The sequence below is a fragment of the Podarcis liolepis genome (genome assembly GCF_965112155.1).
Source record: "Podarcis liolepis genome assembly, chromosome: 18".
In the NCBI taxonomy this organism is placed as follows: Eukaryota; Metazoa; Chordata; class Lepidosauria; order Squamata; family Lacertidae; genus Podarcis; species Podarcis liolepis.
The window spans coordinates 3,328,307-3,355,285 of record NC_139572.1 but is presented as its reverse complement, the minus strand read 5'-3'; the positions used below and the strand labels follow the sequence as shown (position 1 = coordinate 3,355,285).

The window sequence follows — 26,979 nt, the reverse complement described above, 5'->3', positions numbered from 1 at the left end:
GTAGAACCTGACATTTCCCCCCGGCTGAAATTCATCTTCTTCGCTTGGGCCCGGTTCTGCGATCTGCACAGGTCGTTTCGAATCTCCGGTGGCGTTTGCTTCCCCCTACATCAAAAAACTGCAGATGTGTACAGCTCCCCCCCCCTCTTTCGGCTCCAAACCCGAAAGCCTCCTGTTTTGTCCAGGAGCCAGGAAGCAGAAATCCTAGCCCACCCTGCGACGTCCCGGCCAAGCGCTACTCCCCCCCCCCCGTGCCCGCAATGCACACAGCCGCATTCCTGCGCAAACGTGAATTTGCCAGTCTGCCCCACAAGATGATGGGGCTCCTTGTCTGCAAAGAAGATAGGCCAAGCCAGAGAGGCAGGGAGAGGAAGCCTTAAAAGGAAAAGGAGAGGGGTGTTTTTGATCGTGTGGGGCTTGGAAGAAGCTGCTGTTTCCAGGCCCCATCCGGCCTCTCGCCCCCCCCCCCGCCAGCCGCCCACATTCCAAACTTCCTACCTCATTAGCCGGAGAAAAGCCATCTTAGATCAGCTGAAGTGTGTGGGGAAGGGAGAGCCTGATTCCTGGAAAGATATTCTGGGTGGGGGGCTCTGTGGGGCAGTCTGGATCGGGGCTCCTTTTGTGAGTCGTGGCGCTGTGGGTTAAACCACAGAGCCTAGGACTTGCTGATCAGAAGGTCGGTGGTTCGAATCCCCATGAGTCGTTTGGTCCCTGCTCCTGCCAACCTAGGAGTTCGAAAGCACGTCAAAGTGCAAGTAGATCAATAGGTACCACTCCGGCGGGAAGGTAAACGGCGTTTCCGTGCGCTGCTCTGGTTCGCCAGAAGCGGCTTAGTCCTGCTGGCCACATGACCCGGAAGCTGTACGCCGGCTCCCTCGGCCAGTAAAGCGAGATGAGCGCCGCAACCCCAGAGTCGGTCACGACTGGACCTAATGGTCAGGGGTCCCTTTACCTTTAGGGTCCCCTTAAAACTCCAATCCTATTATTCTAACAAAATTTGAGCTCCTTGTAGGATATAAAAGGTAGGATATGCACAGAAAACAACTTTAGGTAGATGTAACCCCATTCAGAATTATTATTTTCACGGCGGAAAAACTGTGTCTAGACTCACTGAGGTCAGGGTGGGGGGGCAAACGCGATCAAATTCCTCCATGTGGAGAGGGAAGGGAGAATCCTCGCTCCTGGAAACATAGCAACTCAAGGAAGCTTGGGAGAAACCCTAGCTTTCGAACGCGGAGGTGCCCTCTGAATATATTTCCCGCGTTCCTGATTTCACGGCTCCATCTTCTTGCAAACTGCTTTGAGGGTCGCCGTCCAATTTTGCAATCGAGCGGCGTATAAATTTTACGGATCGAACAAACGAATTATTTCGCGTGGCGTAGCGGGTAGGAAAACCCTCGCTTCTGGAAATGTAGCGTGTCAAGGAGGAAGGAAGGGCAGGATTCTCTCTCCAGCAGCTTTGCAAAACCATTGTGCAGAATCTGCGGTTCACAGAACTGTACGGGGACCCCAAGTGCTCATCTAGTCTGACCCCGCCCCGCCAAATTGCAGAGGAGAGATGCAGAATTTCAGAACCTCGCTTCTGGTTTAGGAAAAACGGCGCCTTCCCTTCTAAGTTTAGGAAAGCCGGGTTTCCCCCTTCTACCCTTCTGCCGGCTTATGGCTTCCTTGTTGTTGTCGTTGTTTAAATAAAAAAAAACCCAAAACACATTGACAGCAAAAAGATGTTGAAATAAGGAGAGCCACTCCTTGCCTGCGTCAAAACCCGCATGCGGGAAGTATAAGGGAGAAAAGGGGTGTTTTTCTTTGGTGGGGGGGGGCAGAGAGACTGGGGAGGAAGGAAAAGGCTCGGAAGACTGGGCCTGTTGCTGGCTATTCCTGCGGATGCTTAAATTAGTCCCAGCTCCAATCCTGGCTCCATTGCAGGACCTGACCTTTAAAGAAGATGGAAAAGACCAGGGTGGATAGATGGGCTTTTTCCTCCCCCCCCCCTTGGTGTGGGGTGGAAGTGAGAGGAGGGAGGGCGAAGGAAGCAGCCGCAGTGCTTCCCATAGCCATTCAGAAGCTATTAATAAACTTTAAAGCAAGGAAGCTGTCTTTTTTTTATTGTGTCTTTTAACGCCGGGGAATCTATTTTTTGATCGCCGGCGATAAAAAGAGAGTTGGTTGGGGAGGGGAGTGGGGGGACTGCTTGGCACCGAAAGCAGCAAAGACGACATCCTGGGTGGCGAAGGCTCAAAATAACCCACACGGAGCCTGGGATGACGTGGGGGAAGGCGTCACGGCCCCCCGGGAGGGAGGAGGGAAGGCGAAGAGCCGAGTTTGGATCACGGGCAGGTGGAAGAGGAGGAGAGGGGGAAGAGCAGCAGGAGGAGAGGCTTCCCTGCGTGATCAAGGCGCGGGGCCTCGGTTTGCCCACCTGCGAAATGGGTGCTTTGAAGAGCAGGCCAGTAGCTCACATGGTAGAGTTCCTGTTTTGCAGGCAGGAATGTCCCATGGGTAGGGCTGCACGCTGAAGAGCAAGGGGGGTGCAACGGTCTCTGCCTCAGCATGCCAGGATTGCGGTTGATTCCTAAAACAGAAGTGGTCTTTCAGGGCTGGCAGGTGTGGGGGACTCCCTGGCCCTGAATGGGGTGGCTGTGCCCCCGAAGGACCAGGTGAGCAGCCTGGGAGTCATTTTGGACTCACAGCTGTCCATGGAGGTGCAGGTCAGTTCTGTGTCCAGGGCAGCTCCATCTGGTACGCAGGATGAGACCCTCCCTGCCCACAGACTGTCTGGTCAGAGTGGAGCATGCTCTGGTTATCTCCCGCTTGGACTACAGCCATGCGCTCTCCGTGGGGCTGCCTTTGAAGGTGACCCGGAAACTGCAACTAATCCAGATTGCGGCTGCTGAACTGGTGACTGGGAGCGGCCGCCGGGACAATATAACACCGGTCCTAAAGGCTCCCAGGACGTTTCCGAGCACAATTCAAAGTGTTGGTGCTGACCTTGAAAGCCCTAAACGGCCCAGTATCCCTGAAGGAGCGTCTCCACCCGCATCGTCCAGCCCGGACACGGAGGTCCAGATCCGAGGGCCTTCTGGCGGTTCCCTCCCTGCGAGAAGTGAGGTTGCAGGGAACCAGGCAGAGGGCCTTCTCGGTGGTGGCACCTTCCCTGTGGAACTCCCTCCCGTCAGATGTCAAGATTTTTTTCCAGACTTTTAGAAGACATTTGTACAGGGAAGTTTTCAATGTAGAGCAACAGAATTGTAGAGCTGTCATCTAGTCCAAACCCACAGGGGTGCTTTTGCCAAATGAGGCGCTCAAACCCATGACCCTGAGATTAAGAGTCTTTTATTATTATTATTATTATTATTATTATTATTATTATTATTATTAGGCTGGAAGCCGCCCAGAGTGGCTGGAGCAAACCCTGTCAGATAAATATGATTATTATCATCAGTGCCGCTATTGCGTACACTTGCATACCCCCAGAAAAAGCACTGGTTGTTGTTCTTGTTATTATTATTTTCCAAATTAAACCAGCCCTGAATTCAGAACCATGAGGACTGGGATCTTGTATGAAGCTTTAGGGGGAGAGGTGTAGCTGGAAGATCTGAGATTTTGCTTTATTTCCAAGGAAAAAGATGCAAGGAGTTTGATTTGCAGGTAAGGCCGGGGCGGAAAGCTCCCAATCTAGGAACCATCGATGCCGGTCAGTGAAGGAAACATTGAGCAACTGTAAGCTGCAGCAAAAGGCAGTTTCCCATGCGCCTGACTCAGCCTGGCAGCTCTGAAGCAACGTTTTAATGAGCAGCGGCCTTATTGGATCGTGAAATCTGGCAGTAGCCGGGAGCTAGGCTGCGTGGGGGAAGAGAGGTCCGAAAACAGCTTCGCAAGCGAAGTTCCTAGTCCACAACTCTTTACAACGCCGCTCCGTAATTACGTAGTTAGTCAGATGCGGTGCCGGGGACAGGCCGATTAAAAAACCCCGAACACACCTCTGCGCATTTTCACGCAGAAAGTCAACTGTTTTAAACTCTGGCTTCAAGCTTCAAGGGCAATTAAAGAAGCATTCCGGAGCAGCACAGCGTCAAATCAAAACGATTTAAAGTTTTATCTGCAGAATACGGATAGGTGCTTTTTTCGAAACGGGGAAAAGCGATGCCTAGTGCAAGGACGGTATCGTAACGCAGTCGTGTTCTGCGCCGCAAACCAAGCGCTGGTATTTGTTGCGTCCTTTCCCGATGCCTTCCTTTGAAAAATTCGGAGCGGTGCAAGGGTATTTTTTGTTCTGAAAGCGTGGCCCAGGGAAAGAAGTTGGGTGGTGGGCCCCAGGCTGATAAACGCTGCGGCTTGACAGTGGGTGGGTATGAAAGAGGCTAGGGGCTTCCAGATGGGGAGCCTGATATATCTATCTATATCTATCTATATACACACACCCCGTATTTTTCGCTCTATAAGACGCACCAAGACCACAAGACGCACCTAGTTTTTGGAGGAGGAAAACAAGGAGAAAAATATTCTGAATCTCAGAAGCCAGAACAGCAAGAGGGATCACTGCGCAGTGAAAGCAGCAATCCCTCTCGGTGTTCTGGCTTCTGGGATAGCTGGGCAGCCTGCATTCGCGGGTTGCGAACGTGCTTCCTGCATGGATCACGTTCGCAACCCGAGCGTCCGCTGTACTGGCAAGGCAGCTACGGCGACGGCGTTCATCTCTGGAGATGCAGGAATCTCTTGACCAATGTGGGGCTCTGTGCTCCGAGCACCCACAGTCGGAGGCAGCGATGATTTTGAACCCCAGTTCCTGGAAACCGCAGGAGGGTAATCCGGCCTGCAGGCTTCAAAACTGGGGCATCGGGTTGGTTCCTGTGAGGAGACTGGAATAGATGAACCACTGGCCTGAGGCAGCCGACTCTCCTTACGTTCGTATGTTAACGGGAACGGGTTCAGAGGACGGCGATGGACGCAGCCAGCGACACGGTGCACAGGTGAGGAACAGGCGAAGGATCGGTTTCCCAGAATGCTTCCGACCACATCCAGAACACGACCGGGATGCGTCAAGGCCCAGGACGGACGCAGACCGCCCCCCAGGCCTGTCGGCATGCAGACACAAAGTGGGCACCGTGATTTCTGTTGGGGCTGAAGGCATGGGATCCTGGGTCTGGTTGAGATCCGAAGACCACCTGCTCTCTCCAACCGGTGGTGGGGAAACAGCGCTTTTCAGAAGTGGGCTTGGAGCGGCCACACCCTCCTCGATCCTGTCCCCCAAGTTGTGCCACAACAGGAGACTTCCCCATGCCCCGGATGGCAAACCAAGGTCCCTGATGGAAATCACCGGAGGGGAGAGTGGCTGCCGTTGCGCAGGATGCCCCCCCCCTTTGGCCTGATGCAGCAGCCAAGCTCTTCTTAATGGCTACCAGCCGCAGAATCGTACAGCTGGAAGGGACCTCCAGGGGTCATCCAGTCCAACCCCCAAACCGAGACCGGTGGCTTTCCAACCTCTGCTTAAAAAACTGAAGGAGAGTAGTTCCCCACTTTCCGAAGGAGTCTGTTTCGTTTAGCCACCAAGTTGCCGCTGTGCTGGGTGCTGATTTTGTGGGTTTATTATTCCTTCCCACCCGCCCCCCGCACCGTGACGTGGAAGTTGCCAGGCTCGATGCCAAAGCAGGGGAGCTCGATCATTTGCCGGCCAAATAACACACCTGGGTGAGCAAGCGAGGGAAGAAGGCGAGGCTGCTGGAGACCAGGGAAATTAACACAGCTCTCCCCCAGTCACCTGCCCTTGCTGCCACCTGGCAGCAGAGCCTTCTCTCGGTTCCAGGATGCCCCCCCCCCCCCGGTTATCATTAATTACCTGCCCTTCAGGGTGGCGCTGTGGTCTAAACCACAGAGCCTAGGGCTTGCCGATCGGAAGGTCGGCGGTTCAAATCCGTGCAATGACGGGGTGAGCTCCCGTTGCTCGGTCCCTGCTCCTGCCAACCTAGCAGTTCGAAAGCACTTCAAAGTGCAAGTAGATAAATAGGTACCGCTCCGGCGGGAAGGTAAACGGCGTTTCCGTGCGCTGCTCTGGTTCGCCAGAAGCGGCTCAGTCCTGCTGGCCACATGACCCGGAAGCTGTCTGCGGACAAACGCCGGCTCTCTCAGCCTATAGAGCGAGATGAGCGCGCAACCCCAGAGTCGTCTGCGACTGGACCTAACGGTCAGGGGTACATTTACGTTTTGACCTGCCCTTCACAGCCCAAGGTCCCAGGGCAGGTTACGGCGATGAAAATGCAATGTTAGTTCGAAAGCAACCGCAGATGTAAGCTGCATCCTAAAAAACGTTCACCCAGGTGTGAAATGTCGGAGGTGAGAGCCCAAAAGTCCGTCACTGCGAACGTCCTGGCCTGTCTCATCCTAGCTCTGACCTCTCCCTCAACCCACAGGCCTTAAAACGCTCTCAAAGTGATGCTTCCCTCCCTTCCCTGGACCCAAACAGCCGCTCGCCCCACAGCCTGCCACGGATGAACAGCTTAATTAGCCTTTTGGGCTCACCTGGGAATTCAGTACCTGGGAGATTAGGCTTGCTGGCATTTCCAGAGGATTTTGTGGGGCGACTAGCTTTGAGGGGGAACGTCCTCTCCTTCCTGATCTATGGAAACGTAGAGTTGGAAGGGACATTGCGGGTCATGTGGACCAACCCGTGGCAACGCAGGAATGTGAGACTCGAACTCGTGCCCTGAGATTGTCTCATGCTCTACCAACTGAGCTAACAAGGGCTTCCAGCTGAAGCAGGTGCACAGTTTTGCAAATGGCGCAAGGGCTCTTAAGCCGCAGGCAAGAATGTAAACAAGGACGAATGTGCAGAGGGGACTTTCGCAGATTTTCCACCCGTTTTTTAATTGGTCAAAAGCTAAATTGACGGGGTTTACCCAAACCATCTGCACGGACAAAGAGAAGGAGGTCCAGAGGGAAAAGAGAGACAGGGCCGTTTCCAGAAAGCAGCGGGGTATTCCTGCAACAGAGAAAACGATAGGATCAAAGAGTTGGAAGGGAACCCCAAAGGTCATCCAGTCTAACCCCCCAGCAATGCAGGAATGGACTCACTCTTGGTCCCATCCGCTCAACACAGCAATATCCTGCCTTCATACGCAGGGGAAGTTCCTAACTCACCGACCTTTCAGCCCCTTGGGCTCCCCTCCGCTGTTTATCTGCTTGTTTATAATATTGTGAAAACTACAGTGGTGCCCCGCAAAACGAATGCCTTGCAAGACGGAAAACCCGCTAGACGAAAGGGTTTTCCGTTTTTGAGCTGCTTCACAAGACGATTTTCCCTATGGGCTTGCTTTGCAAGACGAAAACGTCTTGCGAGTGTTCCGATTCCCCCCCGCTTCCCCCCCTTTTTCTAAGCCGCTAATAGCCTTTTAGCCGCTAATCCGCTAAGCCTTTAATAGCCGCTAAACCTTTAATAGCCGCTAAACCGCTAATAGCGCTAATCTGCTAATAGGGTTGCTTCGCAAGACGAAAAAACCGCTAGATGAAGAGGCTCGCGGAACGGATTAATTTCGTCTTGCGAGGCACCAGTGTAAAAGAAAATTTGGGGAAAAAAGCAGAACTCTTTCGGTCCTCCTTGACACAGAGAGTTGGGGATAGAGTGGCCTTTCTCCCACTGGGGCCCTTGACTGATGCAAAAAAAGAAGAAGGCAGCAATCATTTCCTTTTTCAGGATGGAATGGAAGCAAAGTCACAGAATAGCCAATTAATGCACCCTTGTTTAGGAAGGGGAGCCTGCAAGCTCACCTGATATATTTTGCCTTTGTTTGTCTGCCAGCCCTTCTGTGCCACCTAGCGGCAGGAAATCTGTCTGAAGCAGCAAATCTCTCTCACCGCTTCGAACCACCCTCAGTGCCAGGAACTGGGGTCCTGGAAAGCGTGGCGTAATGGTTAGAGCGTGGATTCGGGCTTACCCTCCTCACTCCAAAGCTTTCACGATCGCCTCGTTGGCTTCCACGCTGATCTGCGCTTCCGCCTTTGCCGCTTCGTCGGAGGCAGATGCCAGCTGCGACAGGGCCTTCTCCAGGTTTGACTTGGCTGTCTGCGAATGGCAGGGGGGAACAAAAGTTATCAGGATCAGATCCGGAAGAGGAAAAAAGGTGCAACGTGACAGTTGCCGGGGAGGGCATTTCGGGCGGGGACAAAACGCTATCGTCTGAACATGTCACAGGGCTTGAAAGAGTCTCTGGGTTTTTCTTTAAACGATTTGGTTCCATATGGGAATGTTTGTTCCCATTTCAGAGAATCTACCGCATTTTTCCGTGTATAAGGCTATGTTTTCTTCTTTAAAAATCATGCTAAAAAGTAGGGGTTGCTCAACCAACCTGAGTAAGGTAAAGGTAAAGGGACCCCTGACAATTAGGTCCAGTCGTGACCGACGCTGGGGTTGCGGTGCTCATCTTGCTTTATTGGCCAAGGGAGCCGGCGTCCAGCTTCCGGGTCATGTGGCCAGCAGGACTAAGCCACTTCTGGCGAACCAGAGCAGCGCACGGAAACGCCGTTTACCTTCCCGCCAGAATGGTACCTATTTATCAACTTGCACTTTGACGTGCTTTCAAACTGCTAGGTTGGCAGGTGCAGGGACCGAGCAATGGGAGCTCACCCAGTCGTTGCAGGGATTCGAATCGCCGACCTTCTGATCGGCATGTCCTAGGCTCTGTGGTTTAACCCACAGCGCCACCCGCGTCCCTGGGTAATCCTCCGCAAAGAAAGCTCAACAACTCTGTGCCATCTTCCCCCATTTTCTTAAATTTGAGACCCCCAAAATAGGGGGAGTCTTATACCTGGGGGCGTCTTATAGACGGAAAAGTACGGTAACTTTTCAATAAAGGATATCTATAGACTTTGCCTCTGTTTGGCAGACATATGGCAGGCCAATCACATGGATAGCAATTTCTGAGGCAAGTACATTTTCATTCTGTAATTATAATGTTTGTTTTGCATTCTCTCTGCGCCGGGTCTCTTTCTGTGGCAACATCTAATTCAATGTGCGCTCTCTTGAGAATGCTCTTGTGTTTTTTGAAATAATGGCTGTGAACCCTGGTTTTTTCCTTTCCTACTGGACTGTTACTTTATAATAAAGTATTCTTTTACTACAAACCCTACTGAAAATTTCAAAAAAAGCAATGCACGCACAATTGTTAAAGTCTTGCATGCCGTCATCCCTGCAGTATTGAAACAAACTTGGAAAATATTTCACGTTACAGATGAAAAGGTAAAAGACCCCTGGTAAAAGTCCAGTCAAACGCGACTATGGGGTTGCGGCGCTCATCTCGCTTTCGGGCCGAGAGAGCCAGTGTTTGTCAGCAGATAGCTTTCCGCGTCATGCGGCCAGCAGGACTAAACCGCTTCTGGCGCATGATGGAAACCAGAGCGCACAGAAACGCCGTTTACGTTACTGATTAAGCTCACGCCCGCAGGGTATACTTCGAACTAAGGTGTCAAAGTGATAAAATCTCTTCTAAAAATGGCAAACCTCCTGGGCCAGCACAAAATTGGGCTACAGATGGGGAGCAAATCATGCTCCCGTCTGTGACGTCGCTGATGCCACACACTGGACAGAAAAATGCGAAGTGTTTTCCAATCAGAAGAATCTCTGCATGACCGTGGAGCAGACTTCTGATATTTTTAGGGATTTTAAGGACAGGCTCCAGCTGGGTATGTAAGGAAGTCTCTGGGGGAAGAGGAAAGAGAGGGCAGGCACGCCACTCACCGCAGCATCGAGCTGATCCAACATGGCTACTTCCTCAGCAAGTAGCTGGACTGAAGAGTCTGCGTTCACTGTGATAGAGCCGCTACTAACTGCAAAATTTCAAGGAAGGTGGGGGAAAACACATACAAAAGAATTAGCTAAGAACAGGGCCATGAACCATTCCTTATTCCTTCCATTTCATCCAAGGAACTCGAAAGATGGTCACATAGTAATAATAATTTATTATTTATACCCCGCCCATCTGGCTGGGTTTCCCCAGCCACTCTGGGCGGCTTTCAACAGAATATTAAAATACAATAATCTACTAAACATTAAAAGCTTCCTTAAACAGGGCTGCCTTCAGAAGCCACCTGAAGTCTTGCTCTCCCGGCTTCAGCGAAAGGAACCCGAAGCCTCCGGAGCGCAGCGGCTATCCCCGAAGCCTTCACAGTGTAGTGCAAGTTCCCGCTGAGCTCCGGAGGCTTCCGGTTCCTTTCGCTGAAGCCAGGAGAGTCTTGCTCTCCCGCTGTGCGCACCGACCCCTCTCGCTCTCCAGGCTCCAGCGAAAGCAACGTGTAGCCTCCGGAGCGCGGAGGGAGCGCTCCCTCTGCGCTTCGGAGGCTCCGCGTTGCTATCACTGAAGCCAAGGAGCCTGCATTCGCTCCACAGGACGCACACACATTTCCCCTGCATTTTTGGAGGGGGAAAAGTGCGTCCTATAGAGCGAAAAATACGGTAAGCTTTTTCTTAAACCAAGGTACCACTGTATCTGAGTTTCTAACATGGTTCACTGGGGGGGGTCTCACTGCAAAGGACCCGAAACCGCAACCCTGCCCCAGTTTCCAAACGTACTGAAGTATTTTGTGGAGGAGCCGTCCTCAGCATAAACCGTCACAACTCCAGGCTTCAGGACTTGCAAGGTGGGAACATGGGCGGCCAAGATGCCGAAGGATCCGCTCAGCGTGGGGACGTCGACTTGCTTCACGTTGGCCGCATTGTAGTAAACCTGAAAAAGGGGACAGGGAGTGTGTCAGAAGAAGCAGAGAGGTCTTTTACAGACTCACCTGAACTTACTGGTCATGTCAAGAAGCTACCGTATTTTTTGCTCTATAGGACTCACCCTTTCCCTCCTAAAAAGTAAGGGGAAATGTGTGTGCGTCTTATGGAGCGAATGCAGGCTGCACAGCTATCCCAGAAGCCAGAACAGCAAGAGGGATTGCTGCTTTCACTGCACAGCGATCCCTCTTGCTGTTCTGGCTTCTGAGATTCAGAATATTTTTTTCCTTGTTTTCCTCCTCCAAAAACTAGGTGCGTCTTATGGTCTGGTGCGTCTTATAGAGCGAAAAATACGGTGCTTTTCTGCATTCAGCCTTCCAGCGTATTTATACGGCTCTGTCTTTCAGTCAGCTTGGGCAGGTCGGTACAGGATCATGTTGCTGGAGGCTCCACAGCCCTCCCCCGCCCCTCAGCTTGCCCTTTCTCAACACCTTCCCCAAAATTTAGCCCTCCATCCCTATTTTTAAAAGGCTCCGCAAAGACTCTTTGGCTGCAAAACACACACTTTATACGGGCTTAGCTACCGGCACGTTAATTTTGTCGATTATTTCAAAGATGTGTCTATGTTGTTATGTTCTTTTAAGTACACAATTAACACAGAAGATAAAACGATAAATAAATAAATACAGGAAGTCAATCGAAACAATCCAGAAGCACAGAACCACCAGATACGCTTTGTTTCCAAGGTTCCAGTTTCAAAGCATTTAAAGCAATAGTTTTTCGGGATGAACTGAATTCTAAACGGGAACCAGAGCAAGCTTGTACAAACTTCCCTTTGATGCTTTTATATCTTTAAACTACACATGCACGTTTTTCAGAAAGGCAACCTCGCGGACTAGTGACAAGGCTATATACCCAGAGGTTCCCCTGGCCCTCCAAGTTAACCCTTTAAATCTCTCTCTCCCCTATCAATCCAGCAACCTTGTGGACTAGTGCCTTGCCCAGGCTAAACCACATTAACCAGGAGGTTCTGCAGGTCAACAACTCCTCCCCAAAGTTGTTTTTTTGTCGTTTAGTCGTGTCCGCCTCTTTGTGACCCCCTGGACCAGAGCACGCCAGGCCCTCCTGTCTTCCACTGCCTCCCACAGTTTGGTCAAACTCATGCTGGTAGCTTCGAGAACACTGTCCCACCATCTCGCCCTCCGTCGTCCCCTTCTCCTTGCGCCCTCCATCTTTCCCAACATCAGGGTCTTTTCCAGGGAGTCTTCTCTTCTCAGGAGGTGGCCAAAGTCTTGGAGCCTCAGCTTCAGGATCTGTCCTTCCAGTGAGCACTCAGGGCTGATTTCCTTCAGAATGGAGAGGTTTGATCTTCTTGCAGTCCATGGGACTCTCCAGAGTCTCCTCCAGCACCAGAATTCAAAAGCACCACCTCCCCAAAGTAACCCTCTTAAATCTGCCTCCTGTTGATCTTTTGCAAAGAAGCGAATGTAATTATTCAAAGAAAGAATAATTAAAAATATTATTATTATTACGTAAATCCTATAAAATAAAGAAATGAAGTCATGAGTGACCTTGTGGACACTTGGAGCAGGCTGACGAGCCACATACTACCCCCCCCTTAATTTAACCCTTTAACCCTCTTTAAATTAAAATTAAGTTGTAATATGTGGTATGTATCTTTTTTCTTCTCTTTTTCTCCTATTTTTTTGTTTGTCTTTATTATTGTTAACCTCTTCTTTTTTATTATGTTTATCTACTGAAAATAATAAATATTATTTGAAAAAAAATAAGCCTCTTTCAATTAACCCTTTAAAACCTCTTTCCCCCTTCCAATGAAGCGACCTTGTGGACTAGCAACTTGGCAGCTTGTCACGTAGCTTGGGGTTCCACAGGCTCCCCCCATTGCTGCAAGTTAACCCTTTATTTATTTTTATTTTTTATTTAGATTTTTATTGGGTTTTAACAATAGAAGAAAAAATACAAGGACAAGGACAAAAAAAGGATATAAAAACACACAATACATACTACAAAATACAGCAATACAGACATTAAGCACTAAAATACAAAAATACATAAAAAGAAAAAACACATATACAAAAACACAAAAATTCTTATTTTATATCTAAAATTCACATATTTTCCTGACTTCCTCACATCTCCCATTCTTGTATCCCTTTTAAGGGTTGGTTCAGCAAATTCATAGCCCTTAATTTATCTAAATATTGGTTTGATCGTAAGTTTTGCTGCAAGTTAACCCTTTAAAGGCCAGTCTTTAAAGAAGTCCCCCCCCAAAATCCCCCCCACTTTGGTTGCCATGGCAACTACCTGGGAGGGCGAGGCGAAGGTGAAGGCCATCTGGGCCTGCCCGGCAGGGGCGGCCTCGGCATAGTGCCTGGCGTGGGCCCGGGAGCCCAGAGCCCAGGCGCGGCGGGCGAGGAAGCGGCCGAGAGGGAGCATGGCGACGCCAAGGGCACAGCGGAGACCAGCAGCGGGGAAGGAAGGCGCCGGGAGAAGCCTGGGACTACAGGTCCCGGCATGCACCGCGCCGAGCGGAAGCGGGGCCTGACGCGAAGCTTCCCAGAAGCCACCGCGCCTCCTCATAGGCACCAATTCCGGACACCATTTCCCGTCATGCATCACACCGGAAGCGGCTCCTTAATAAAGCCGCCTTCATTATGCTCAGGCGCTGCTGCACTGCGAGCGCCAGGACTGCATTTCCCGTCAGGCACCACACCGGAAGCGGGTCTTTAAAAAGGCCGCCTTCATTCGCCTCAGGAGCTGCTGCCCCCACAATGCACCGCGAGCGCCAAGGACTGCATTTCCCGTCAGGCACAGCGCCGGTGCCGAATTCTCGGCGGGCGCCGCCGCCCGCGCTATGCCACATGGGAACTGTAGTCCCATTCCCCCCTGACAAGACACTGTTATTGTTTGACGTCTCCCGGTTTCGCCTCTACTCTGAAAGCAAATCCCAGCTTCTGCTCGGCCTTTCCCTGAGGGAAAAAGCCTAACTCGGGTCCATAGAGGAAAAACCAGGGGCGGAGGGCTGAGGAGCCCCGCTCTAGCCGCTCCCCCGAAACTCTCTCGTCGGCCGACCGGAAGCCGGTCCGTCGCTGCACCGCTTCCCCGCCGCCACTTCCGGCGCGGCCTACTCGTACCGCGGAGCCCCGGATGGCGGCGGCGGCGAGGCTCGTCTGGGTGGCGGCGGCGGCGGCGCTGCTGACACTCACGGCGGCGGGGAACAAGACCTCTCCGGCCGCGGCTACGGAGGCGGCGCCGACGGCGACATCCGGGTCCTCTTCCTCCTCTTCCTCGTCGTCTTCTGGGCTGCTGGGCCTGCATATGCCGGCGCTTCACCGGGCGCTCTACGTCATCGCCGGCGTGGCCGGCATCGGCCTCCTCTACTACCTTGGCGGCCGAGCGCTGCGGTGAGGAAGAGGAGGAGGAGGAAGGCCGCCTCCCCATTCCCAAAAAAGGCACTTCCGGTTCGGGACCCGGATGCGGCCCCCAGGCCCCTTCCCCCGGCCCCCAGAACCTTCCCACGAAGCCACGCCCACTCCCCACCTTTTCCATCTTCTGCCTTGCTTATGGTCGCAATGGGATGTGGGCTAAACTACAGAGCCTAGGACTTGCCGATCAGAAGGTCGGCGGTTCGAATCCCCGCGACGGGGTGAGCTCCCGTTGCTCAGTCCCTGCTCCTGCCAACCTAGCAGTTCGAAAGCACCTCAAAGTGCAAGTAGATAAATAGGTACCTCTCCGGCGGGAAGGTAAACGGCGTTTCCATGCGCTGCTCTGGTTCGCCAGAAGCGGCTTAGTCCTGCTGGCCACATGACCCGGAAGCTGTACGCCGGCTCCCTCGGCCAATAAAGCGAGATGAGCGCCGCAACCCCAGAGTCGGCCACGACTGGTCCTAATGGTCAGGGGTCCCTTTACCTTTACCTATTATCGCAATAACGGTCATCGCCCTTTAAAACCCTGGGTCACTCAGGTGGCAGAGCACTAGACTTGGGGTCATGAGTTCAAGTCTGAGCAAAAAAATAATCCTGCCTTGCGATGGGTTGGGCTAGATGACCCTCTGGGGTCCCCTTTCCAACTCTGTGATTCCAGGATTCTTTGCTCGCCTGGAGGGAAGGGCTGTACGTTCCAGGGGTGCGTGGAAATTGTTGTTTTAGTCGTTTAGTCGTGTCCGACTCTTCGTCACCCCCTGGACCAGAGCACGCCAGGCCCTCCTGTCTTCCACTGCCTCCCGCAGTTTGGTCAAACTCATGCTGGTAGCTTCGAGAACACTGTCCCACCATCTCGTCCTCCATCGTCCCCGTCTCCTTGTGCCCTCCATCTTTCCCAACATCGGGGTCTTTTCCAGGGAGTCTTCTCTTCTCATGAGGTGGCCAAAGTCTTGGAGCCTCAGCTTCAGGATCTGTCCTTCCAGTGAGCACTCAGGGCTGATTTCATTCAGAATGAAATTTAGAGCACAGCGCCACCTGCGTCCCTGACTGAAGAGTAGACCTGCTGAAATGAGATGTCGCTAAGCCGTCCACCTCTGCCAATTTCTATGGGTCTGCTCTGGGGTTGCTTAACGTCACACACAGCCCGTAATGAGCACAATTGTAGCTGAACGCAGGCCATTTTTTTGCAGGACGAGGAAACCGCCGCGGAAAAAGTACGGGCTCCTTTCCAACTCGGAAGACCCCATGGAGATGGCTTCCCTCGAGAGCGACGAAGATACCCTGTTTGAAACTCGGAATCTGAGACGGTGAGTGCCAAGTACGAATGACCCTTCAGGTTGCGGGTGTTAGGCTGGTGACACCCAAGTCCGGCTGTAGGATTATATCAAGGTTGAACAGCCAAGGATGTGTTTAAACTCCCCTGCTTCTATGGGGTGTGTTCATCTGGTGAGTGGATCTTTACTAATAATTGATCGGCTCCCAGTCAAATATTAAAAACACTATACAGCATTAAGCATTAAAAACTGCAGGAGATGACAGAAGGAGGCGTACAAGGCGCTATCCACTAACCCAGAAATAGTACCTCGGGTTAAGAACTTTGCTTCAGGATGAGAACAGAAATCGTGTGGCGGTGGCGGGAGGCCCCATTCGTTAAAGTGGTACCTCAGGTTAAGAACGGACCTCCAGAACGAATTAAGTTCTTAACCTGAGGTACCACTGTAATAATAATAATAATTTTATAATTTATACCTTGCCCATCTGGCTCTGGGGGTTTCCAACAGAACACTAAAACAGAATAAAACTTCAGACATTAACAACTTCCCTAAACGGGGGCTGCCTTCAGATGTCTTTTAAAAGTAGGATAGTTGCTTATATTCTTGACATCTGACGAGAGGGCGTTCCACAGGGAGGGCGCCACCACCGAGAAGGCCCTCTGCCCGGTTCCCTGTAACCTCACTTCTCACAGTGAGGGAACCGCCATCTCCAAGTTCACAAGGGCTGGTGCACATATTAGCGCTTCGGTCCTCAGCACTCTTGGGCTGGGGTATTGTTCGGTCGGGGTACTGGGGGTTGTCGTCTACATTAACTTTTTATCTTTACATCTTACCATGTTTTATGTGGAAATGGATTGATTTGGTTGATTGCTTATTACCAACTTTCGTATGTTGCAATTGTGTATTTCTTTTTCATTCTTTAGTAAGCTGCCTTGAGCCTGGGATGGCGGCCTGCAAATAAAATTATGTATGTATATATATGTCAGGAATGATTGGCGGGTGCTAGTAGAGATAAGAGTCGGGGAATTCAGCCATATTTACAAAGATTTATTGGTTTGTTCTTGCTATATACAAGAGCTCAAAAGCCGTCTCCATCATGGTGAGTCAGTTGCCTCGACTGAAGGAGCCCCCTTCCTTCCTCTGTTACGAGAGTGGCTGGGCCCCGGAAATGGCTCCCCCCTCTCAGATTCATTGTCTCCTGACAGCCCTTCGTCACCTTCCTCGTCCGAGGAAGAACAGCTGCTAATTAACGGAGCCTGATCTCTATAAGTCCCCATTCTCTCCCCCTTCTCTGCCTCCAATTCCCTGTCAATATACAACAACAACAACAACAACAACAACAACAACAACAAAAATAATTTATTCTTTGTACCCCGCCCATCTGGCTGGGTTTCCCCAGCCACTCTGGGCGGCTTCCATAGAAACCAAAAAACACTAAAACATCACACATTAAAAACTTCCCTGAACAGGGCTGCCTTAAGATGTCTTCTGAATGTCAGGTAGTTGTTTATCGCTTTCACATCTGATGGGAGGGTGTTCCACAGGGCGGGCGCCACCACCGAGAAGGCCCTCTGCCTGGTTCCCTGTTGTTTCACTTCTCGCAACGAGGGAACCGCCAGATGGCCCCGGGACATTAGCTGTATCTGTATCCCAGGCTGAATCTAGAGATATATTAAAAACGCTGTGAAAATGCTTTTTAAAAAGTTTTAAAATATATATTGAATTTGCCATTAGCTCACCACTGCCACCTAGTGCCACATTTGTATGAGGCACTTAAAACGTCGTTTTTGCAGCTATATAGCTTAAACCACAGAGCCTAGGACTTGCCGATCAGAAGGTCAGCGGTTCGAATCCCCGTGACGGGGTGAGCTCCCGTTGCTCAGTCCCTGCTCCTGCCAACCTAGCAGTTCGAAAGCATGTCAAAGTGCAAGTAGATCAATAGGTACTGCTCCGGCGGAAAGGTAAACGGCGTTTCCGTGCGCTGTTCTGGTTCGCCAGAAGCGGCTTAGTCCTGCTGGCCACGTGACCCGGAAGCTGTACGCCGGCTCCCTCGGCCAGTAAATTGAGATGAGCGCCGCAACTCCAGAGTTGGCCACGACTGGACCTAATGGTCAGGGGTCCCTTCACCTTTTAGCTGAGTCCCTAGAGCAACTGGCAGATTCCCTGTAATTTTGCTTCCGTTTTCTAGGTGATGACGGGACCAACGGCCTTGAAGTGACCAGAGGAGGTGGAGAGTCATCATCGGAAGCCACTTTTATCAATTCCCTTTCTGTTCCTTTTTTAAAAACTGTTACTTTAAAAAAACCTGTTACCTGGAGCTGCTTTGCCCCAAACAAACTTCATCCCCGGGGCTCTTGGAGAGGAGAGCTGGCGTCCCCTCTTTTGCCCCGCGGCCGACGAGACGAATGTAGTGACTCTGGAGATCGAATCGCCAAGCCCTCCAGGGCCGTGTTCCTTCCACATTCCTAAAAACAGGCAGGACAAGAGTTTCGGATCAGAATTCCTACTTGGGGCAGGGGTCCTGTCACCGGTGCAATGTCGACGATCCGCCGCAGCTCAGGGGCCAGGAATTTCCTCTCCTTGAGAAGGAGGGGACCATCAGCGACGTTTGCTGCGGCTGCTCTTCTTGGGTCCTGATGTGGCAAACTTGAACGAGATCGCCGCTGTTTAAACCCAACCCCTTTCTCCGCCACCAGCTCACCTGCCTCCGCCGCCGAGGGGGAAACCCACACAGTTCTTCTATCCTCTCCCCGACGTCGGTATCGCCTCGCCCTTTCGTGGGGTCGCCTGCAGCTGCATTCCACAAACTGCTTTCAAAATACGGCCCCAGCAAGAACTGGTGGCAGCTCAGGGGGTGCTGGCGCTTAAGGAATTTGGAAAGGTGCTTTTTTGGTTCAGGGGCGAGGGACTGGCCTGATGTCGTTGGACTCCGGTTTCCATCAGCCATGGTCAGTTTAGCTGGCGGATGAGGGGAATTGTAGACCCACTTGAGTTTGGATGTCCTAAAGGTTCCAGACCTGTTTTTTGGTTTCGTTTCTGTTTTGTTTACATCCAAGCGATGACCCCAACTTTGGACTCATACGTTTACCGCTTACAGCAGGAGGCACGGCTGCCTTCAGCTCTTCTGCAGCGTCGCAACGGATCGCTTAGCAATTGGAGAAAGCGTGTTCGCTGGCGAAGGAAAAAGGCAGCCAGGAAATGCCGTTTCGTCAGAACCGCCCCCTCCGTGACAATATCGCGTAACGGTGTAGGTTGTGCCGCAAGGTCAGGCTAAAATGGGGGAACTGCGGTTATTTAAAGCCGTCGGTTCTTTCCTTTCCGCGCTACTGATGAGACGGATCATTCCCTCCCTTTCCTTCCTCACCCCAAGAAGTCAATCTAGGCCAGCTTTTCCCCTAAACGATTTGCAGTTCCTTCCTTTTTTTCCTGTGGCATTGTATGCTACAAACAGCCTGTTTCTAAATACATCCCTGCTCAGTGTTGACCAACGCTCATAAATGTCATTTTTGCCTACTTTGGGTACGATTAACATTGGCCGTAATAACCCAAGAGTTTTCCAAGTGGGACAACCAGTTGGCAAGAAAACATGGCTTTATTGGTGGGCCGCAGGTGTCTTTGTGTCAAAACAAATCTCCTTTCCCTGGGGACCAATAAGGCAAGGCAATATTTGAGAAACAGGACTGTCAGAACGAAACTGGGGCTCGCCCTTCGATTTGGGACCAGCAGCTGTGTGTTTGTGTATGGAGGGGCCTGGTAAAACAATTCTGGGAAGACAACTCGTGCAGTTTTACTCTGGTTCCAAACATGAAAATTTCAGTTTGAGAAACAAATACGAGAACAATTATTTTATTAAAACTCTGACTGATGCATTGCGGGGATGTTATTTTCTCATTTTCAGTAGTTCTGGAAAAATCAACCCTCCGGCTGATGCGTAATAAACATTCCATCCTCACCTGCGTTTCTCTGCTTCAAAATTCACTATTTAAAACCGGGTGTGGGCCGGGGTTACCTTGGGACGGTTTTTTTGCACCCTCTTTAAGCCAGTGGCAGGGATGCGGGTGGCGCTGTGGTCTAAGCCACAGAGCCCAGGGCTTGCTGATCAGAAGGTCAGAGGTTCGAATCCCCACGATGGGGTGAGCTCCAGTTCCTCGGTCCCTGCTCCTGCCAACCTAGCAGTTTGAAAGCACCTCAAAGTGGAAGTAGATAAATAGGTACCACTCCAGCGGGAAGGTAAACAGTGTTTCCGTGCGCTGCTCTGGTTCGCCAGAAGTGGCTTAGTCCTGCTCGCCACATGACCCGGAAGCTGTACACCGGCTCCCTCGGCCAGTAAAGCCACCCACGTCCTTCTTTTTTTTACTCTTGCTATAAATATCCTCACCTCGCACCAAAATGATCTTATGATTGGGCAGTTAATCGGGTTTTTTTGCATTTTTTCCTCCCACATCTCCAGCAGTTGTCTGGGGGTGGGTTGGACGAGATGACCCTTGAGCCCTAATGCGAAAAACACTCACAAGCACGCACACTTTCCATTCAACCCCCTGCGCGTTACTAAAAAAATAAAAAAATAAACCCTGGCTATGCTCGCCCCGTTCCCCCTAGGCTCAAAGCTTATTCTCCCAGCTTCAAAAGGTTTGCACTAATTACCCTAATGAGGTCAGGGGAGACCTGGGATTTCTGCCATTAAAAAAGACAGGAACGAAAAAGTGAGTGAGCGAGGGTTGGAAAGGGAGAGAGCAGTCTGATGGCTGCTTTTATTATATTTTTTAAAGCCACATCTGTCTGCGGAAAGATGGAGCCTGTCTGAATTTCTTCACGCCCCCTTTCGACCCCAAAGCTTCTACTTTTAACCTTTTTTTATAAAAAAAACCCAAACCATTGGCAAAAGGTATATACATCTCCGCCCCGAGAGAGCCAGACGCATGCTTCTTTCCTTCCGCCGCAGAATTTCCTTTCTCCCTGTCAAAAGCACAAATCGAAACCACCCCACCCACGAAGGCGGTCAGAAATTAGTGTCAGGGTAATTGCGGAGGCTCCGCAAGGTTAATGCACCATTAGCAACCGGGTCCGGCGCAGCTAAAAGCCGGAAAGAGACAGGTTGTCAAAGGCTGGCCGGGAGATTAAAGAGCTGCCCTCTTCATGGCTGTATCCCCTAGTGGGTGCTCTTTAAATACCGTATTTTTTGCTCTAGAAGACTCACTTTTCCCCTCCTAAAAAGTAAGGGGAAATGTGTGTGCGTCTTATGGAGCGAGTGCAGGCTGTGCAGCTATCCCAGAAGCCAGAACAGCAAGAGGGATTGCTGCTTTCACTGCGTAGCGATCCCTCTTGCTGTTCTGGCTTCTGAGATTCAGAATATTTTTTTCCTTGTTTTCCTCCTCCAAAAACTAGGCGCGTCTTGTGGTCTGGTGCGTCTTATAGAGCGAAAAATACGGTGCTTTTCTGCATTCAGCCTTCCAGCGAATTTATATGGCTCTGTCTTTCAGTCAACTTGGGCAGGTCAACTTTGGACACCCCTGCCCTACATTTAAAAACCAGTGGCTTCTGCCAGGAACTATAGTTCACAGCGGGTGCTGGGAACCGTAGTGCCAGACGGGCGAGAAACTACAGTTCTCGTTATCTGCACCGTGGCTCTTAATTCAAGGCACTTCATTTCCACCGCACTTTCGCCTGCGAATATTCACACGTCGTTCTCCCCCCCCCCAACCCCCCCGGCCGTATTTGATCTGCCGCTACCCAAAGCACAGCCCCAGGCGGAGAGATCCACAGCCTCCCGGTCGCCATAGGAACCAGAGACTGCCGTTCTTTCGCACCCGGTCCCCGGGGGCCCCAGATCCTGCGGCGGTGTCGTAATGAGCCTGTGAAGTCGGAGCTTCGGGAAAAAAATGTGCCCGCCCCCCCGGCCTCTAATACTTTTTCATCTCCCCCCGCAAAGCGGAATTGCACAAAGGTAAAGGTTATTAGAGTCAAATAACTTCCCGGCTGAGAGGCTAAACTGTGATTATATTCTGCTTTATGCTTCTGCGCCTTTCTGGCCCAGAGACCCTGCAGCAGAATACCGTATTTTTTGCTCTATAAGACTCACTTTTCCCCTCCTAAAAAGTAAGGGGAAATGTGTGTGCGTCTTATGGAGCGAATGCAGGCTGCGCAGCTATCCCAGAAGCCAGAACAGCAAGAGGGATTGCTGCTTTCACTGCGCAGCGATCCCTCTTGCTGTTCTGGCTTCTGAGATTCAGAATATCTTTTTTCTTGTTTTCCTCCTCCAAAAACTAGGCGCGTCTTGTCGTCTGGTGCGTCTTATAGAGTGAAAAATGCGGTAATTCAAAGGAACACTGTCCAAGCATCTCATCCTCTGTCGTCCCCTTCTCCTTGTGCCCTCCATCTTTCCCAGAATCAGGGTCTTTTCCAGGGAATCTTCTCTTCTCATGAGGTGGCCAAAGTCTTGGAGCCTCAGCTTCAGGATCTGTCCTTCCAGTGAGCACTCAGGGCTGATTTCCTTCTGAATGGAGAGGTTTGATCTTCTTGCAGTCCATGGGACTCTCCAGAGTCTCCTCCAGCACCAGAATTCAGAAGCATCCATTCTTCGGCGATCAGCCTTCTTTATGGTCCAGCTCTCACTTCCATACATCACTACTGGGAAAACCAGAGCTTGAACTATACGAACCTTTGTTGGCAAGGTGATGTCTCTGCTTTTCAAAATGCTGTCTAGGTTTGTCATTGCTTTTCTCCCAAGAAGCAGGCGTCTTTTAATTTCACGGCTGCTGTCACCATCTGCACTGATCCTGGAGCCCAAGTAAAATCTTTCACTGCCTCCATTTCTTCCCCTTCTGTTTGCCAGGAGTTGATGGGACCAGTGGCCATGATCTTCGTTTTTTTGATGTTGAGCTTCAGACCATATTTTGCGCTCTCCTCTTTCACCCTCATTAAGGCTAAGCCTAACATTTTACCCATGCTCAGTTCAAAGCTTTCTATCGGCCCAGCCTAGCAAGGCGTCTCTCACTTTGGGTTTGATTTGTTCATAATCTCTCATTTTAAGGTTATTATTTTCTTTTCTGGTTGTTTTTTTTGCAGGAATAAATTTGCAGCTCTGTTTAAATTCAGAGGCCTGCTAGCACCACCCTTCGTTCGACATCACTTCCACACACCCAAAAAATACACCGTATTTTAAACATTGCCCGAAAAAGAAGAAAACTCCCTCTGGCCTTCATTAAACCTCACAGTCCCGACATTATATGCAATAATGGAATCATTAAACAGAAAATATTGTATTCCTGACATGTCCGCCAGGGACCTGCCCGTTTTTCCTTGTCTAAATATAACAGCAACGTTCTTAGACAAAGAGCTGCTTACGATCCCGCGGGGCTTTGTTATATTTTCACGGGCCGGGTTTGGAATAGAGTGTTTCCTCCTGGATCACGTGCCCCTGATTCCCTTACTCATCTGCGGGTGGAAAATCAAATAGGGTAAGGGGAGAGTAATGGTCCCATCAACTCCTGGCATATAGAAGGGGAAGAAATGGAGGCAGTGAGAGATTTCACTTTCTTGGGCTCCATGATCACTGCAGATGGTGACAGCAGTCACGAAATTAAAAGACGCCTGCTTCTTGGCAGAAAAGCAATGACAAACCTAGACAGCATCCTAAAAAGCAGAGACATCACCTTGCCAACAAAGGTCCATATAGTAAAAGCTCTGGTTTTCCCAGTAGTGATGTATGGAAGCGAGAGCTGGACCATAAAGAAGGCTTATCACCGGAGAATGGATGCTTTTGAATTCTGGTGCTGGAGGAGACTCTTGGGAGTCCCATGGACTGCAAGAAGATCCAACCTCTCCATTCGGAAGGAAATCAGCCCTGAGTGCTCACTGGAAGGACAGATCCTGAAGCTGAGGCTCCAAGACTTTGGCCACCTCATGAGAAGAGAAGACTCCCTGGAAAAGACCCTGATGTTGGGAAAGATGGAGGGCACAAGGAGAAGGGGACGACAGAGGACGAGATGGCGGGACAGTGTTCTCGAAGCTACCAGCATGAGTTTGACCAAACTGCGGGAGGCAGTGGAAGACAGGAGGGCCTGGCATGCTCTGGTCCAGGGGGTCACGAAGAGGCGGACATGACTAAACGACTAAACAACAAAAGGCCAGGGCAATGGATGCGAGTTTTAGCTTTGTGCAATCTGCTGGCTGGTTTCTATACACACTTGCCCGCCTCCCTCTCTGCCCCGCTTCCGGGCAAGCGGGATCCGAGTTCGAGGAGACTGAAAAGTGCTCTGTATGTGCTTGAAATCTACAGTCTGCACATCACAAGGAACAGGCTTCCTGATGAGGCTGTGCCTGCGGGAGACTATCTCCTGCAGAGCTCAGTGAGCGATTGGGTATCTAAGCATTTAAATCTTAGCATTTATATAGCTTTTTCCTCACCGCCGCAAGATGCAGAGCTCTTCTTACACATTCTCTGATTGCAAAGTTTGCAAGGATAGAATTGGAAAAAACGGAGAGGGGCGTTAGAGGACATCCGAACCCAACCCGCCATTCCACGCGGGAATCCTGCAAATTGCAGCGCCCCTGACAGGTGGGCTATGAGTCCTCAACTTAAATGCCCCCAGCGAAGGAAAACCATCGGACCCACAAAGCCAGTGGTACCTTGACACCTTGGTACTGTTGCAGGAAACTCCCCCCCCAATCATTCAGTTTGTACAAACTCGACACACACTCACACACACTCACACATGACATACGCGATGCTTCTGTTATAAATTCATGGGCCCAGTGTCCATGATCTTCATTTATTTGATGTTGAGCTTCAGACCATATTTTGCGCTCTCCTCTTTCACCCTCATTAAAAGGTTCTTTAATTCCTCCTCACTTTCTGCCATCAAGCTTGTGTCATCTACACACATATAAAAACCCTTATATTGAGTCAGACCGTCGGTTCACCTAGTGCAGTGCTGTCTGCTCTGACCGGCAGTCTCTCTCCAGGGTTTCACACTCAGGAGTTCCTTCCCTCCAGCTCTCTGCAGAGTCGCTGTCAGGATAGAAACTGGGGGGAAGCATGTGCTCTACCGCTGAGCTACTTCCCTTCCCCAATGCCTCTGGAACTTCCTGCCACTGGATGCGTCCCCAAGAAGGCTTCGCAGATGGGAATGCAGATTGGAATGTGCAGAAAAGCTTCCTTCGTAATGAGAGAAGCAGCAAATAAATGAACAGAAGGCCCACAACTATCCCCAGCCGCGAGTTTGGGATTTTTTTAAAAATATGGGGGTTCACTTATTCATTTATTGGTTTGTTTCTAGGTTACATCAACAGAAGTCTAGTGTCTAGATCAAGGGAAGTCATCAGGAGGTTTGGGATGGGTCTTCATCAGTATGCAGATGACACCCAGCTCTACCTCTCTCTTAAATCAGAACCAGTGAAGGCGGTGAAGGTCCTGTGTGAGTGTCTGGAGGCGGTTGGAGGATGGATGGACGGATGACAGATTGAGGTTGAATCCTGACAAGACAGAAGGACTGTTTTTGGGGGACAGGGGGCGGGCAGGTGTGGGGGATTCCCTGGTTCTGAATGGGGTCACTGTGCCCCTGAAGGACCAGGTGCGCAGCCTGGGAGTCATTTTGGACTCACAGCTGCCCATGGAGGCACAGGTTAATTCTGTGTCCAGGGCGGCTGTCTACCCGCTCCATCTGGTACGCAGGATGAGACCCTCCCTGCCCACAGACTGTCTCGCCAGAGTGGCGCATGCTCTGGTTAACTGCCACTTGGACTACTGCCATGCGCTCTATGCGGGGCTACCTTTGAAGGTGACCTGGAAACTGCAATTAATCCAGAATGCAGCAGCTAGACTGGGGACTGGGAGTGGCCGCCGAGACCACATAACACCGGTCTTGAAAGACCTACATTAGCTCCCAGTATGTTTCTGAGCACAATTCAAAGTGCTGGTGCTGACCTTTAAAGCCCTAAACAGCCCAGTATCCCTGAAGGAGTGTCTCCACCCCTATCGTCCAGCCCGGACACTGAGGTCCAGCACCGAGGGCCTTCTGGCGGTTCCCTCATTGCGAGAAGTGAGGTTACAGGGAACCAGACAGAGGGCCTTCTCGGTAGTGGCGCCCGCGCTGTGGAACACCCTCCCATCAGACGTGAAGGAAATAAGCAGCTATCCTATCTTCAAAAGACATCTGAAGGCAGCCCTGTTTAGGGAAGTTTTTAATATTTAACGCTGTACTGTTTTTAACACTCGATTGGGAGCCGCCCAGAGTGGCTGGGGAAACTCAGCCAGATGGGCGGGGTATAAATAATACATTATTATTATTATTATTATTATTATTATTATTATTATTATTATTATTATCCCGCTCTATTCTGCCTTGGTCAGACCACACCTGGAATCCTGTGTCCAGTTCTGGGCACCACAGTTTCAGAAAGATATTGAGAACTAAGTTACCGCTGTAACCGCCTCCGAGGGCGGAATGAAGCGATGCCCGTTCTGCCGCCGCCTCCCAAGCCACGCGAAAGAAAAAAGGAAAGGAGGAGAGGGGAAAAAACACCCCAATCCTGTCAAGACGCTGCTTTAAAATACCGCCACTCATCTCCATCTGAGTTGTTTTCCGTTTGAGGGCTTGCCAGTCAAGCGCTGTCAGGCTGTCAGCTCGATTCGGCTGTTGCAATTCAAAGTGGATTAACTCGTCCGCTGCAGCTTCTTGCTGAGTGAGCAGGGACCATCCAGGTCTTATTTCCTCCCCCCCCCAAAAAAATAAAATAAAAAATACACACCTCCCAGGTTCTCGCAAACCTCCTTGCTTCACTCGGGTGCTTTTCCATTTTACGTGGTTTACTCTTCCGCTCCGCTGGCAAATCTTCAAGGGAGGTGTTTTTTTTGGGGGGGGAGAGAGGTCTCACATCAGTTCCTCAAAAACAATTTAAAAAAAACTCCCCAAAAACCTCTACTCTTCGGGGCTGGGAGGAGAGAGAGAAGTTCTGCTGCGGAAAAAAAAAGTTTTACGCTACAACACCGCGCTGCAACTATGCGGGTGATGGTATTGTTTCTGTTTGTCGCTGTCTTGTGTATTTTTGTGTTTCTTTACTGTATTTATTTTTTCCAATTTGAACGATAAAATGGTGATTTACTTGAATCAAAACGAGAGTACCCCTAAACTTTTTTTTTTTTTTAGAAAAAAAAATGATGTGAGAATGACTGACTTGGACGTTTGTTTGATTAATTTCCATTCTGCGCCTTCATCCAAGGACCACAGGGTGGTTTGCAAGATAGAAACACAAAAATACACAACACAGCAACAAACAGGAACAACCCTGAAAGACCTCCATTGGCTCCCAGGACGTTTCCGAGCACAATTCAAAGTGTTGGGGCTGACCTTGGAAGCCCTGAACGGCCCAGTATCCCTGAAGGAGCGTCTCCACCCCCATCGTTCAGCCCGGACACCTGGGTCCATCTCCCGAGGGCATTCTGGCGGTTCCCTCATTGTGAGAAGTGAGGTTACAGGGAACCAGGCAGAGGGCCTTCTTGGTGGTGGCGCCCGCCCTGTGGAACGCCTTCCCATCAAATGTCAAGGAAAAACAACTATCT

At 50.8% G+C, this 26,979-nt stretch overlaps 2 protein-coding genes across 2 annotated transcripts; one reads left to right on the top strand and one right to left on the bottom strand.

The window, feature by feature from the left end:
- Positions 1–6,825: 6,825 nt before the first annotated feature.
- ATP5F1D (ATP synthase F1 subunit delta) lies at positions 6,826–13,229 on the bottom strand. The gene is made up of 5 exons (XM_083484254.1): positions 13,028–13,229; positions 10,559–10,712; positions 9,728–9,816; positions 7,929–8,056; positions 6,826–6,976 (listed from the first exon to the last, which is right to left on the bottom strand). Exons 1-4 carry the CDS (start codon positions 13,157–13,159, stop codon positions 7,934–7,936), a joined length of 498 nt encoding a protein of 165 aa, XP_083340380.1. The 5' UTR covers positions 13,160–13,229; the 3' UTR covers positions 6,826–6,976; positions 7,929–7,933.
- A 583-nt stretch (positions 13,230–13,812) lies between these two features.
- Positions 13,813–19,371, top strand: FAM174C (family with sequence similarity 174 member C). The gene is made up of 3 exons (XM_083484269.1): positions 13,813–14,127; positions 15,336–15,452; positions 17,608–19,371. Exons 1-3 carry the CDS (start codon positions 13,871–13,873, stop codon positions 17,609–17,611), a joined length of 378 nt encoding a protein of 125 aa, XP_083340395.1. The 5' UTR covers positions 13,813–13,870; the 3' UTR covers positions 17,612–19,371.
- Positions 19,372–26,979: the final 7,608 nt, after the last annotated feature.